Source organism: Sminthopsis crassicaudata, chromosome 1 (genome assembly GCF_048593235.1).
Source record: "Sminthopsis crassicaudata isolate SCR6 chromosome 1, ASM4859323v1, whole genome shotgun sequence".
NCBI lineage: Eukaryota > Metazoa > Chordata > Mammalia > Dasyuromorphia > Dasyuridae > Sminthopsis > Sminthopsis crassicaudata.
Genome location: NC_133617.1, coordinates 195,802,798 through 195,817,640, shown reverse-complemented (window position 1 = coordinate 195,817,640; position 14,843 = coordinate 195,802,798). Strand labels below are relative to the sequence as shown.

At 33.1% G+C, this 14,843-nt stretch overlaps 1 protein-coding gene across 1 annotated transcript in view; it reads left to right on the top strand.

The window, feature by feature from the left end:
- ZNF236 (zinc finger protein 236) overlaps positions 1–14,843 on the top strand; it is a 223,298-nt gene that overhangs the window by 202,489 nt on the left and 5,966 nt on the right. The window contains exons 31-32 of the mRNA XM_074273648.1: positions 5,704–5,833; positions 11,876–12,052. Coding sequence (XP_074129749.1) covers positions 5,704–5,833; positions 11,876–12,052 — 307 coding nt within the window. The remainder of the gene's footprint in view (positions 1–5,703; positions 5,834–11,875; positions 12,053–14,843) is intronic.

Genomic DNA, 14,843 nt, shown 5'->3' with positions numbered 1-14,843 from the left:
CTTCCCACCACCTCAGTACTTCATGGGATCCTTTTCTAAACTAAATAGTCAAGGGGCATGGAAATGCATTTCATTTGTAATTCCATTTTCCTTTGGGGCTGGAAGTTTTGCACACTCTATTCTTTATCCTTTGGAGATTTGTCTGCCCTCTTGCTTCTCAGGATCATTTCATCACAGGAACAGTAATATGCAATTAAGAACAAAATAAAATTAGTGGTCAAGGAAGAGAAGAGTGAAAAAATTAGATTTTGATGTATTTAATGGTGTAACTTAAAATCATTTTGAATGCTTAATGTGGCAAAATTACATATCAGTTATTTATGACATTTAATATAAAAGTGAAAATATATTAGGTACAAAGAAGGTAGAATGTAGTTCTCAATAGCGAATTTTTCTTTGTATGTTTGTCATAATAAGCATCTCAAGACTTTGGTGGGTAGCTTTTGATAAGCTCTGGGAATCCTAATTCACTAGCCTATAAAAATGATGTGCCAGATTGATTTCCTTTCTAAAATAACATCATTTTTATTGGTGAATTGATTTATCATTATTGGCATTTGAACAGTTGATGGCTACTGACATTAGGTTAACTGGCACTAAATATAGTCAGATAGTTATCTTTTGACTTTACAAATCTTACATTCTGTTTTTTTTTTTAGATGCCATTATTGAATTTTGTTGTTTACTTTTAGAAATTGTTATTCATGCATCAGTATTCAAGATAAAGATGCTCTTTTGAACTTCTTAGGTTAGATCTTTTATTTGTTTGGACTCTGTTTTTTTGAACAGTGGTGACCCTAGAATCTTGCCTCTTATCTCCTTACCTCAGTTTCTTCCTTAAAATAGGGAATATAATAGCCCCTGTCTCACAAGATTGTGCAACTTAAATGACGATTTATAATTATCGAATTATATGAGAAATAAATGAGAAAATACATATAAAGTGCTTTGTAAAACGCAATATACTAGCATGTAAATTTTGTTATTATTGTTTTGTAAAGCTAAATGATTAACTTGAAGTTAAATTAATTCTTAATTTTCCAAATACTTTTATACATTGTCTGTTTATGTTTAGTAGAAATAATCTGATCAAGTTGAAACAGTTTTAGTTCTGTTTGTTGTGACATGAGGAAATAAATTAATTTTGGATTATAAAATTCTGTGAATATTTTCTAACAAGCCTAGTTTTGGGCAGCTTTGATACATAAATTCCCTAAAAGCTATATATAATACCTTGCACAGTGTATATGATGAGGTTTAATAAACACTGTTCCTCAGATACTAGAAGTTTAGATGCCAAAGTAATCTTTCAAATCTGGTGTTTATGATGTTAAGTGCATATGTACCTCAAAAATATATGTATAAGACACTGCTCCAAAGAATAGTATTGATATATGTTATTACTCAATTGTCACTACTCTTCCAGGCTTTTTCTTCAGAAGTATCACACAGGTGTTTTCAGTTGCCTTCCTAAAACATCAACTAGAGATCCCACCAATTCTTATGTCCAGAACTATTTATCATCTCTTGCCCTGATTGTCTTTCATCTGTCTTTCTTCCTCTATTAATAGCACTGTAATTTTCCCATCTCCCCAGATTAAAAACATCATGTTTATTCATTTTTAACCCCTCTCTATCTTCCTTATCACACATTTCAAATCAATCCTTAAAGTCCATTTAATTATGTTTTTACAGTGTATCTTGTATCCATGTGTTTCTTTTTTTTTTTTTTTTTTTTTTTTTTTACTAGTAGAAGCATCCTAGTTTAACTTACCTGTATTGCTATAATAGCCTTTTAACTGGCTCCTCTGCCTTTACTCTTATAGTGGTATTTGTACATTCATGCCAAAATTCATTTCAGTCAAGCAGTCTCCAAGTATGTATTAACCATTTTCAGATGTGGCCAATGAATGGGTTTATTTTGTTTTTCTCTGCTTATTTGGTTTTATTTTTTTTCAAGTTATAGGTCAGGGGATTTCTTGGGGAGAAGGCTAGGGATGTTTGCAAGAGGAAAAAAAAAGAGGAAGGGTCATTGAAGCATTTAAAAGAAAATGAACAAAAGAGAAAAGAGACATATAAGGAGACACAGGCATACAAGACAGCTTTGAAAGTAATGTGAAATTTGTCATAACTTGTTTTAAGTAGCAAACTACATAATTATAGATACAAATTTCACTTATAGTTATCTTTTTTCTGTTTTACTTTGCATGTGGAAATGCATTTGGAGAGTATGAAGTGTAGAGTGTGTGTGTGTGTGGGGGGGTGTCACAAGTATTAAGTGCCTTCTATGTCCCAGACATTACATAAAGTAGTTAAACTACATACATACTACATATTGGAGATAGAAGGATTAAGATGAAAGTCTTTGTCCTCAAAGGAGCTCACATTATATCAAGAGAAACTATACATATACATTTTATATGCAAAATAAATAAACTTGGAGGAGGGCAGTAGTAGCTAGAGTGATCAGGAAAGGTTTCATGTAAAACATGAAAGTTGACCTTAGCTTTGAAAAATGCTATAGATTTTTAAGAGACAGGGTGAAGAAGAAATAGATTCCAGAATTAGGAACCAACTAGTACAAAATACATGGAGATAGGAGATTCTGGAGTGTTGCAATTGAGGAACAATAGGAAAATCAGTTTGGCTCAACTTTAGAGTACATGAAGATGAATAATATATAAAGGCTGAATTGTAGGCTAGGGATATTTTATGAAGAGTCTTAAAAACCAAACAGTAATTTTTGTTTTATCCTAGAAGTTTATGGAGAGCAGTGAACTTCATAGGGGAATGGCATAGACATATTTATGCTAGGGAAGTCATATTGGTTGTTATTTGGAGGATAGATTGGAAAAGGGAGAAACATGAGTCAAGAAGACCAATTAAGTGGCTGTTGAATAATCCAAGTTAAAAGTGATAAGGTCGTGAATGGTGTTGTAAAATGACAGTAGAAAAGGGGAGAGATGTGAAAAAACTGTAGGGACAGGGAGAGTAAAGAGTAGAAGTTGATATTGATATTGAGTCCTTTGGGACATCCAATTAGAAATGTTAGTTTAAATTAGTCTGTTGGTCATACTGGACTGGAGCTCTAGGGAAAGAGATACAAGGGCCAGATATGTATATTTTGGAGTTATCTACATAGAAGTAAACTTAAGGGATGTGAATGAAGAGAGAAAAGAATTAGAACCAAGACAGAGTCTAAGGGCACACTCATACTTAGAAGTTATGATTAGATTGATGAGGCAGTAGAAAAGTCTAAGAAGTTAGACTAGGTAGGGGTAGGTAGGTTAGGTAGGATGAGAATCAAAAGGAATAGTGTCATAAACTTCCAGAAGGGAAAGAGTGTCTAACGGGGGAGGGGAGGGTGGTTAATAGTGTGGAAGGTTGCAGATTTGGCAATTAAGAGAGAATTGTTCAACCAAAGGGAACTGCTAAGGTAATAATGAAAGAACCCATCCCCTGGAGGAGTTTGCATTAAACTAAGGAAATAAGTGTGTAATTTAAAGGAGAGAACTCTGATAACTGGAAGAAATCATTAAAGGCACCTTGAAGAAAGCTAATAGATTCTAAGCAGGGACAAAAAAAGGGGGGGGGGGAGTTAGTCTTGAAGGGTGAAGTTCGCTCTTGCTCTCTGTGAAATAAGTCTAGAAAGCTAAGTTGGCACCAGTTTATGGAGGGTTTTAAATGCCACAATAGCAAGGTTATATTTTATACTAAAGGCATTGCCTTAAGGAGCCACTGAAGATTTTGAATAGAGTAATGACTAAACAGATCTGTGCCTAAGTAAAATTATTTTGGTGATGGTGTAAAGGATTTCAGAGACCAGAAGGACACTTATTAGGAGCTTTTGAAATAGTCATGGTAAATAGAATTAAGTAACAGCTATGTTGGTAGAGAGAACAGGACAGATGTCAGAGATATTGTATAGTTAGATGTGATATCTTGGCAAATGATTGAATATTAGAAGTGAGAGAATAAGGGAGGAAATGAGCATTTTTTAAGCACCCTATCATGTACTGGGCCCTTCACTTTGCAAATGTCTCATTCAATCCTCACAACAACCCTGTTGAGATAGATATTATTATTATCCCCAATTTTCAGTTGAGGAAATTCAAGCAGACATGTTATATGACTTGCCAAATATCACACAGTTAGGAAATATCAGAGGCTGGATTTGAACTTGTCTTCCTGACAGCCGTTTCAGTGCTCTAATCACTGCACTATCTCAGTACTTCAAAAGCTGAGAGCTAGGGATGCTTTACTTTCCCTAAAACACCATCTATGATTGTTATGCTTTTACTTATTCCTAGGGTCCTAATAACACAACCCAGTGTAATGACTACTTCTTACTTTTAATGCATTTTCCAGTTTTCTAGATAGTTCTGTTATTAATCATATGAGTTTGGTTACAGCCTACTGATGCGTCTCCATCACTGCCTAGTCATAGCTCTCAGTCAAAGACTTTATGCTCAGTCTTTACTTAAAGCATTTGTTCATGCCATACCACTTGGAATCCTCTTCACCTTTCTACCTATTCAAATCTTAACCATAATTCAGAATCTAATTCAATTTCTACTTCAAATTCAACATATACCAAGTATGTCATTCTTCTTCCACAAGGCTTTCACTATTTAGCACAGTTTCCAGTGCTTCAATTCACCAAACATTTGTTACATGCATGATACATGAGATGATGCCATTGTAGATCATAGGATTTTCTTTGGAGTCAGTGACATCTGGCTTAAAAATCTTGCTTCTGATATATCCTAGCTGTGTGACCATGTACAAGTCTCTAGCCCTCTCAGTGCCTCACTGTAAAACTTCAAATTCTAGAAATTTGCTGATCTGTGCTGGAAGGAGTTTCTATACCAGGAGTTCATTAATGAAATCACAGTTCTACCTATTCCTTCCCTTCTCCCCATGTACCCCAAAATTACAAAAGAACTTTGCAGGGCATAGGCAAGAAAGAGATTAAAAAACAGTGAAAATCATTCCTTCAGAGAGCTTCTATTTTCCTATGTGGTGAGGTGGAGGTTGAGAAGCACAAGAAAGCCATCATACAGATAAGTATACTCATGGAGAGACGTGGTTGGAGCAAAAAAAAAAGTGCATACAGAGTGGTCTAGAAAGTTTGGGGAGAGGAAGACCATTTTCAACTCATTTGAACCAGCAAAGATATTAAGAAATATGTAGTAGTCAACTTTGAATATATATTACAAAAAGAATAAATTGAGAATCCATAAACTAAGTTGTTGTTATTAACCCCATCTTTGTGATTAGATAAATGATTTAACCTCAGTCTGTCATAACTTCTTGATGTATAAAACAAAGGTGTTATACTCAATACTGAATATACCAACTTTTTTAGATGTCATTCAGTTTTCAGATTCTGTATTTGTAAAGAGTCTCATAAATTGGCTGACTGTGCAAATCTGTTCATCTCTGGGCCCTGTGCAAGCTATAAGGTTGGACTAGATGACTTCTAAGGATCAGAATTCTCTAAGTTTAAGCAACCTGATAAATAGAACAAAGTAGAGAATTAATAAAAGACAACAATTACTTTCATTATCCTCACTACATTGGGATTTTTTTGTTGTTGTTTTTGGGGAGGGAGAGGGACCACTGTTTTTTCTCCCATGCCATTCCAAATTTATATCTTCCCATAAAGGTCTCAAAAAATTCATTCTTTTGTTTATTGAACAGGAGCATATGCAGACACATCAAGCAGGTCCTTCTTTAAGTTCTCAGAAGCCAAGAGTATTTAAATGTGACACTTGTGAAAAGGCATTTGCTAAACCAAGTCAACTAGAAAGACATAGCCGAATTCACACAGGTAATTAATGATTACAGAGTGATGCCCTTTTATTTTAATGATCCCCGAAATTAAGTTGTTAGTCATTGGGAAAACAAGATTCAAAGTGTAAATATTCATTTAACATGTAACCTCTAATAGATGTATTTAATGTATAAAAGGAAATTAATTTCACCCCTTACCTAATGAATTTGTTCTTTTATATGACTTCATAAAGTCAAAGGTTTTGATATTTATATCCTAGCCATTTAGCTTCAAAATTGCAATTATTTGAATAATTTGTTTTTATCTTGACTTTGGAAAATGGGGGAAAAAAAACTTTTGAATAATATAATTTACTAGAATTTAATAGTATCTCTGTGATTTTAATTTAAATAGTTTGTTTCCAAGGTACATATAAAGACTTAAGATACTGCTAATGATACCACAATATAGGAATACTTACAAGAGTAGTTATATATAAATTTTTAAATCATAAAATATATTCAGGTGTTTATATTTAATTTAAAATTTGTGTGTGGTCTTTTTTTCTTAGTTTTTACATTGTACTTCACAAATTATAAGTGATAACTATATTATTAGCAAACTTAATGCAATTTATAAGTAAGATCTTGGATAAAATAGGATTTTAAATAATTATGATATTAAGGAAATATTTACAAAGAAATAGGCATGATGAATGTTTTACTTTTGTAATTACATAGAATCTTTTTCAAGAGAAAATATTTTAGCTAATTTTGGTAATGGAAACTAGCATTTAGAGTCTACATCTACATGCACATAACAGACTCTGAAGGTGTTGCAAGTAATTGATTTAATTCAAGTATAACTTTTTGTTTGTTGTTTTTTGTGCTTATGATATAGAAGCCATTAGAGATATAAAAATGAATAAAACATGATTCCTTCCAGGAGTTATACAAAGATAGATCACACAAATAACCGTAATACAAATTACATGAAGAATATATAAGAGATTAAACAAAGAAGCATGAGAGATTTGATGAGGGTCATTTATTCTAGGAGGAATCAAGCTCAATTTCATGGAATTAAGGAAAATTCCTCTTAACTCCACTCTAGAATTTCTTTTTCTGTTAAAGGCACTTCAATTCGGTTCATAATCTTAGAACTATATTCTGCTTCTTCCTCTTCCTAATATCTATCATATCTATTTGCTTCTCCTCTCTCACATAATCGTCACTCCTTTTCAGCTCATCTTTCCCTCTCATTATCTCTGTTACAGTAGTTTCTTAAATAGCCTGTTGGCTTCCAGTCTGTCTCTGGGCCAAGACATTTTCCACTTAGCAGCTAAAGCAATCTCGTGTATAATAGTGGCTATGTCATTCCAGTGTTTCAGAAAAGTTAGTGATTTCCCCTTTACAATAAATAAAAGTGTACCCCTTTTCTTTGCATTTTAAACTCTGTAAAATCTTCGGGCTTGTTGTATAAAGAGATTTCACATCCACCCTATTTCAGTGAAATTTACTTAACTGTGGTCTTTGAACTCAGAAATTAATTTCCTGACTACTTGCATTGGCATAGATGTATCTATGGAGTACACTTTCCTTCACTTCTTCTAACTCAAAATTCTTAGCTTTTTTCTTTCTTCCTTTCTTTTCTTTTTTCTTTCTTCCTTTCTTTCCTTCCTCCCTCCCTCCCTCTCCTCCCTCTCTTTCTCCCTTCTTCCTTTTCTCTTTTCTTTTCCTTTTTTTCTTTTCTTTTCTTTTCCTTTCTTTTTTTCTTTTCTTTTCCTTTCTTTTCCCTTCCTTCCCTTCTGTTTTTTCTTTTCTTTTCTTTTCTTTTCTTTTCTTTCTTTTTTCTTTCTTTTTTTTGCTGAGGCAATTGAGGTTAAGTGACTTGTCCAAGGTCACACAGCTAAAAAATATTAAGTGTCTGATGCAGATTTGAAATTAGGTCCTCCTGACTTCAGGGCTGGTGCTCTATCCACTGCACCACCTAGTTGCCCATCAAAATCTTTAGCTTCTTCAAGGCTCATGTAAAGAGCATATCGAGTAGGGTCCCTGAAATGAGCTGGAGATATTAGAAAATAGACAAGAGTCCCACAGGATAGGTAGGCATGGAAAATTGTGATCTGAATCATTGAAGGTAATTATCAAATGTACAATATTCCATATATATTTGAGTATCTTTCTAGTAGAATATAAATTTTAGTGAAAACCACATTATTATTAATGTGTCCCACAGAAACCTTATATACACTTTAGTGAAAAGCACATTATTATTAATGTCTAAAAGAAAACACAGATTATTAACTTATCTGCTCTATTTTCTTTTTATTTCTCTTGTTGCATATTTCCCAGTTAGTTTTTAATCTAGTTCTAGCCTTATTCCAGAGTGTTGTGAACTCACTCTCTCACCACAGATTTGACACTAGTGGTGTAGAAGGTAGGTTGAATCAAGGGTAGACTAGAGTCAGGAAGTACTATTAGAGGGCTATCACAATAATCTGGTTGATTAGATTGGAAAGCCTGTAATAGAATGGTTCATTAGAAATGGAGAGGAGGAATTGCATTCTGAAGAGATATTACTAAGATAAAAATGTGAGGATTTGGCCACTGATGGGATGTGTGGGACTCACTAAAAAAGATTAAAGATAACCACAAGATTACAAGCAATGGTGACTAGAAAGATGGCAGTGACATTCAAGGAAAATTTGGGGAACAGGACAAGATAAGTGAAAAAAAAAAGTTCTATTAAGTTCAGTTTTTGACATGATATGTTTGAAGTACCAGCTGGCCATCTGGGTAGAGATAATACTAAGCTCTGGAAAAAAATTACTAAGATGAGTTATCTAAGAACTGATAAATGCATGTATGGGAATAGATGAGTTTCTCAGGAGAAAGAGGATAGATGACAGCCTAGGATAGAATTTTCACAACATCCTCATTTAAAGATTTACAGAAGGTAGACAAGCCATGAAAGGAGATAGCTAGAAACAGGAAATGCATTATTGAAGAATCTAGAACAAGATTGATAAAGTAAGAAATCAGGAATAAATGAAGACCCGAAGACTATGAGGAAATCAAATAGGGCATGGAGGAAGAAAGAAAGGGAGATTGTAGTCAAAGAGAAGAATAGAACCTTGTCTTTCTCTTACTTTGTGTTTTTTTGTTTATTTTGTACACTATTGCCCATTCTGCTTTTAAAAATATAAATTCTCTGAGGCAGGACTATGTTAGTTTTTTAGCTTCGCACTCCCAGTAATTTTAACACAGTGACTTAGCCATCAATTCTAACATAGTATCCATGTCCACGATCTTAATAAAATTTTGTTGAAAATTGCTTCAGATTTAACTTTTTCTTTGCTAATTCAGAAATCTTTTTTGCATACTTTGTGTTTCTTGACTGTTTTCTAAGTAATTGAGATTTCCACATAGGTGATTTTCCATATTAGTAGAATGTTATATTATCTGCCATTTATGGAAAATGTGAAGGTAAAGGACAAGTGGAAAATAGTATATTATAAAAGAGTCAAACTAAGAAATTATTTGAAGCAAAATTATTTTTATTCTTTCAACAAAATACATAGATCTATAGTTAGTACTGAATTTAGTTTATATCTTTGGCTTTCTGCCTTAAAGTGATGCTATAACTGCCTAATTCGGTGAATAAATGACAGAAATAAAGAATGACATAAATATGCCTGAAAAAGTAGACTTATTTCTTAACTTTTTTTTTAAATCAATAATATTTGTAGCCTATTTTGGAAAATTTGTAGAAATAAGCAATATAAAAGTATGTACAATTGTTCTTAGTTTTTGTGTATTGATCTGCATTATTAGTAAATGTCTTGAAAGTGAACCTCTTTTAGAGAACTGTTTTTAGAGAAAATAGCTGATTTTGTGATTTAATTAATAGTGATTTAAAACAAAAATGTATTTGAACTTACCAAGACGCAGTACTTTTGAGGAATCAGTGATTGGGATTGTTAACTGTATTTTATACCTTTGCATATTATCATGAAACAAATTTTAAAATAGTCCTAATCATTATTTATTCATTAAGTTGAAACCCATAAACATATGAAGATTTTTTCTTCCAGGGATTTCAAATCTATTTCTGGATGAAATGAGTAATATAATTATTTTTTTAAAAATATCTTTCTTCTAAACGAGTGAATTATTCCAGAGTGCTGTGAAATAATTTATAAAAACACAGAGTTTTTAGGTGAATTACAAGAAAACTTGATGAAGTACTAGAAACCATTTTAAGTATTATTTTATTGTAGAAATAAATATGTTTTGCATATTTATGCAAAAGAATTTGCATGAAAATAATATGAAGGTTTTAAAGTAGCATAAAAATTCATTACTTTTAAAAATCTCTTTCATATCATATCTTGTAATTCTCTCCTTTCTTGTTTTCCATGATACTGCTCTCTTAGTTCTCTTGCTTCTGATTATTTCTTCTCTTTATTCTTTATTCATTTCTCTTATTTCTATTCTGAAAGTTGGAGTATTTCTCGAGGTGCTGTTCTTGGCCAACCTTCCTTTTCTATACCATATGCTTTGTTAAATTCTTCCTAATGAATGTGGATGATTCCTAAATCTATATATTCAACCTCACATTTCCATTTGCATGCTATATACCTCTATCTAGATAATTTTTTCTTGACCTCAGTGTCGCCAAAATTTAACCCATCATTAACCCGTCATCTCTTCTCTCAATTTTCCTTTTTCATTTGATAGTCTCAATACTTAACTAGTAACCCAAACTCAGAATCTTGGAGTGAACTTTGATTTCCTTTCTCCCTTATCCTTACTATCTAGGGATTTTTCAGGCTCTCATATCTAGCTATAAAATATTTTGTTCGGCTAGTCCTACCTTTGCACTGACACTGTCCCTTCAGGATCTTAATTTCTTTCACTTAGACTCTTGAATAAAATCTGAACTCTATTGGCTGAAATGTTCTTTGTAATCTTATTTTTCCCTGCCTTTCCAGCCGGGTGTTTCTAGAGATGTTTTAAACTGAACAAGAGGTATTTATTGAATGCCTCCTAAGTTTCATTCCCAATTTTGTGGTAGATGTGATGACAGGAAATAGAAAACTAGATAGAACAATAGTCTTATCTTGAGGAGTTTACACTGGATTACTGGGACTTGAAACAAGTACCTATTAAATTTTTATGCTCTTTCAGTATGGACTAACTGGGATAAAACAAGTATAGATTATCTTAGTGATAGAGTCATTAGTGGGAATTATATTAAAAAATACCATCTCTACTTAAAAAAAAAAAAAAAAAAGAAACTTCGACTTGTTTTCCAATGTGTCTTATTTTTTCTTTTTTTTTTTTAATATGACAGCTTTTTATTTTCAAAATACATGCAAAGATAGTTTTTAACATTCATCCTTGCAAAAACCTGTTGTTCCAAATTTTTTTCCTTCCCTTCACCCTCCTCCCCTAGATAACAGGTAACCCAGTATATGTTAGACATGTAAGAAGTCTTTTATACATATTTATACAACTACCATGCTGCACAAAAAAAAAAATATATCAGATCAACAAGGGGAAAAAAATGAGAGGAAAAAAAAAAAGCAAGCAAACAACAAAAATGATGAAAATGATATGTTGTGATCCACATTCAGTTCCCACAGTTTTCTCTCTGGGTGCAAATGTCTCTCTCCATCACAAGTCCATTGGAACTGATCTGAATCATCTCATTGTTGAAAAGAGCCAAGTCCATCACAGTTGATCATCACATAATCTTATTGTTGCCGTGTACAATGTTGTTTTGGTTCTACTCACTTCACTTAGCATCAGTTCATGTAAGTTCCAGGCCCTCTAAAATCATCCTCCTGATCATTTCTTATAGAACAATGATATTCCAAAGCATTCCTATATCATAACTTGTTTAGCCATTCTCCAACTCCCACTCAGTTTCCAGTTTCTTGCCACTACAAAAAAGGCTGCCACAAACATTTCTGCATATTTGGATTCTTTTCCCTTTTTTGTGATCTTTTTGGGATACAAGCCCAGTAGAGTGTGTCTATTTTCTAATGGATTCTGATATAGGAAATTTTAAAAATGTTTTTCCTTCTCTTAGGAGAACGTCCATTTCATTGTACACTTTGTGAAAAGGCATTTAATCAGAAGAGTGCACTTCAGGTACATATGAAAAAGCACACAGGAGAAAGACCTTACAAATGTGATTACTGTGCAATGGGCTTTACACAGAAAAGCAATATGAAACTCCATATGAAACGAGCACATAGCTATACTGGTAAGTATTATTATTTTACTTTTTTCTTAAGTGAGTGGATTGAAATATGCCAATGAAAGAAAATGCTGAGGCCAAAATGATTCCAAGATTTTCATGTAGTGCGTTTATTTGTATTCACTTCTATCCATTTTAGGACCAGCAATCATAGAACACGTCTTAAATTTAGATCATAGGCCATAAATTTAGACTTGGAAATAACCTCTTAGACATCCTCTCGCCTATCCCTTTCATTTTACAATTAAAGAAGCTGTGGCCCAGCAATGGTAAGTGATTTCCCAAGCTCATGGGGTAAATTTCAAAGCTAGTATTTGAATGCATCTTCTCTGAATGTCAGTCCTAGGTTCTTTCCTACTGCACGTAGCTGGAGGGAAATCTCTCCTGATTACTTAGAGAGAAAATAAGGTTGCATTGCTTACTGTTGGAAAAAAAAGCTAGACTTTAACTGTATTACTATCTGGGAGTATGTTTGCATCCTATGAAAGAAGGCATGCCTGTGGTACATGGCGAGCACTTTGCTTCAGGATCTGATACTTGGAACAGGAGCTGTGATCTTCCCATTCATCCCTTTATGTACCTTAAAAGGTTTTAAGATTTTTCTGTATTAACCAACTTGTCCCACTGTTTCACAAAGTTCTATTAAGGAGTTTTAAGTGTTTTGAGTTTTATTTGGAATCTAAAGGTAGATTAGGATCATTAGAAAATTTTGGGGGCAGCAATTTCTTTTTCAATTTTTTTTGAAAAGCAATTTTTTTTGAAAAGCAAAAGTCTTTTCATTGGTAAAAAGAATTTCTGGTATAAAAATTCTTTCACTTGATGCACATTGATAGCTCATCTAAAATTGATAGTTTTAATAATAAATTTTCTTGGCTGGTACTGAGGAGCTAAATAACTTATTTATGATCACACATCTGGGATGTTTGGAATCAGGACTTGAACCCTAGGTTTTTTTCCCTCTCATGCTCAGAACTGATCCTTCAACAGGCCTGGAGTCTTTTTCTTTTTAATTCCTGTTATAGTATATTTTAAGTATAAGAGTAAATTTTGGAGAGACCTATATAAACTGATGGTGAGTGAAACGAGTACAATCAGGAGAACATTGTACATAATAATGGCAGCATTGTGTGATGATCAAGTTTGATAGATTTAGCTGTTTGCAGTAATACAATGATCTCAGGCAATTCCAAAAAACATATGATGGAAAATGCTTTCCACATTCAGAGAAAGAACTATGGAGAATGTAGATCAGAGCATATTATTTTCACTTTTTTAAAATTATAGCTTTTTATTGACAAAACATATGCTGGGTAATTTTTCAACATTGACCCTTGCAAAAGCTGTGTTCCAGCTTTTCCCCTCCTTCCCTCCACTCCCTCTCCTAGATGGCAGGTAGTCTAGTACATGTTAAATATGGTAAAGTATATGTTAAATACAATATATGTTTACATATTTATACAGTTATCTTGCTGCACAAGAAAACTAGGATTTGGAAAGAAGGTAAAAATAACCTGGGAAGAAAAACAAAAATGCAAGCAAACAATAACAGAAAGAGTGTAAATTCAATGTTGTGTTTCACACTCATTTACCAGTGTTCTTTCTCTGGGTGTAGTTGGTTCTGTTCATTACTGATCAATTGGAACTGATTTGGATCCTCTCATTGTTGAAGAGAATCACTTCCATCAGAATTGATCCTCATATAATATTGTTGAAATATATCTTCTGGTTCTGCTCATTTCACTTAGTGTCAGTTCATGTAAGTCTCTCCAAGCCTTTCTGAATTCATCCTGTTGATCATTTCTTACAGAATAATAACATTCCATAATGTTCATATACCACAATTTATTCAGCCACTCTCCAATTGATGGACAGCCACTATAAAAAGGGCTGCCACAAACATTTTTGCACATACAGGTGCCTTTCCCTTCTTTAATATCTCTTTGGGCTATAAAGTAGTAACACTGCTGGATCAAAGGGTACGCACAATTTGATTTTTGAGCATAGTTCCAAATTGTTCTCCAGAATAATTGTATCCATTTTCAACTCCACCAACAATGCGTCAGAGCCCCAATTTTCTCACATTCCCTCCAACATTCATCATTTTCTTTTCCTGTCATCTTAGCCAATCTGAGAGGTGTGTAGTGGTATCTCAGAGTTGTCTTAATTTGCATTTCTCTGATCAATTATTTTTACCTATTTGTGTTCTTTTTCTTTCTCGTGGTTTTCCCCTTTTGTTCTGATTTTAATATGATTGTACATGAATAACTATGTCATATTGCTTGCTGTTTTGGAGAAGGGGGAGGGAGAAAATCAAAATCTTATAAAAGTAAATATAGAAAACTTTATATATAATTAGGTAGAAAAAGGAAAATGCTATTAAGTGGGAAGGGTAATAAAATTAAGGTAAAAAAATTAAAAATAAAAAATATTTGACATTGCAAATTTGACATTGTTGAGGTCATTCAGAACAGTGTGACAATATTCATTCTTCACTGTGGCAAAAGGAAACACATTCTCTTCCCCATATCTGGAATGTCTTTTTCTGATCACTGCCCTACATTTGTTCATTAAAGCCAAGCTTGAACACTACATGTCTGTGACATTCTTACATGGTATAAGTAAAAGTCCTGTCTTTAAAAGCCGGAGAACTCATTCCAATCTCTACTTCTCTCAGCCTCTTTTTCTTCATATTAAAGGGGATGATTACTTACTACATAGAGACATTACAGAGAAAGTCTTGGCAAACGTGATGACCATTCAAATATCAGTTATTTCTGTTCTTATAATCAATGTCATC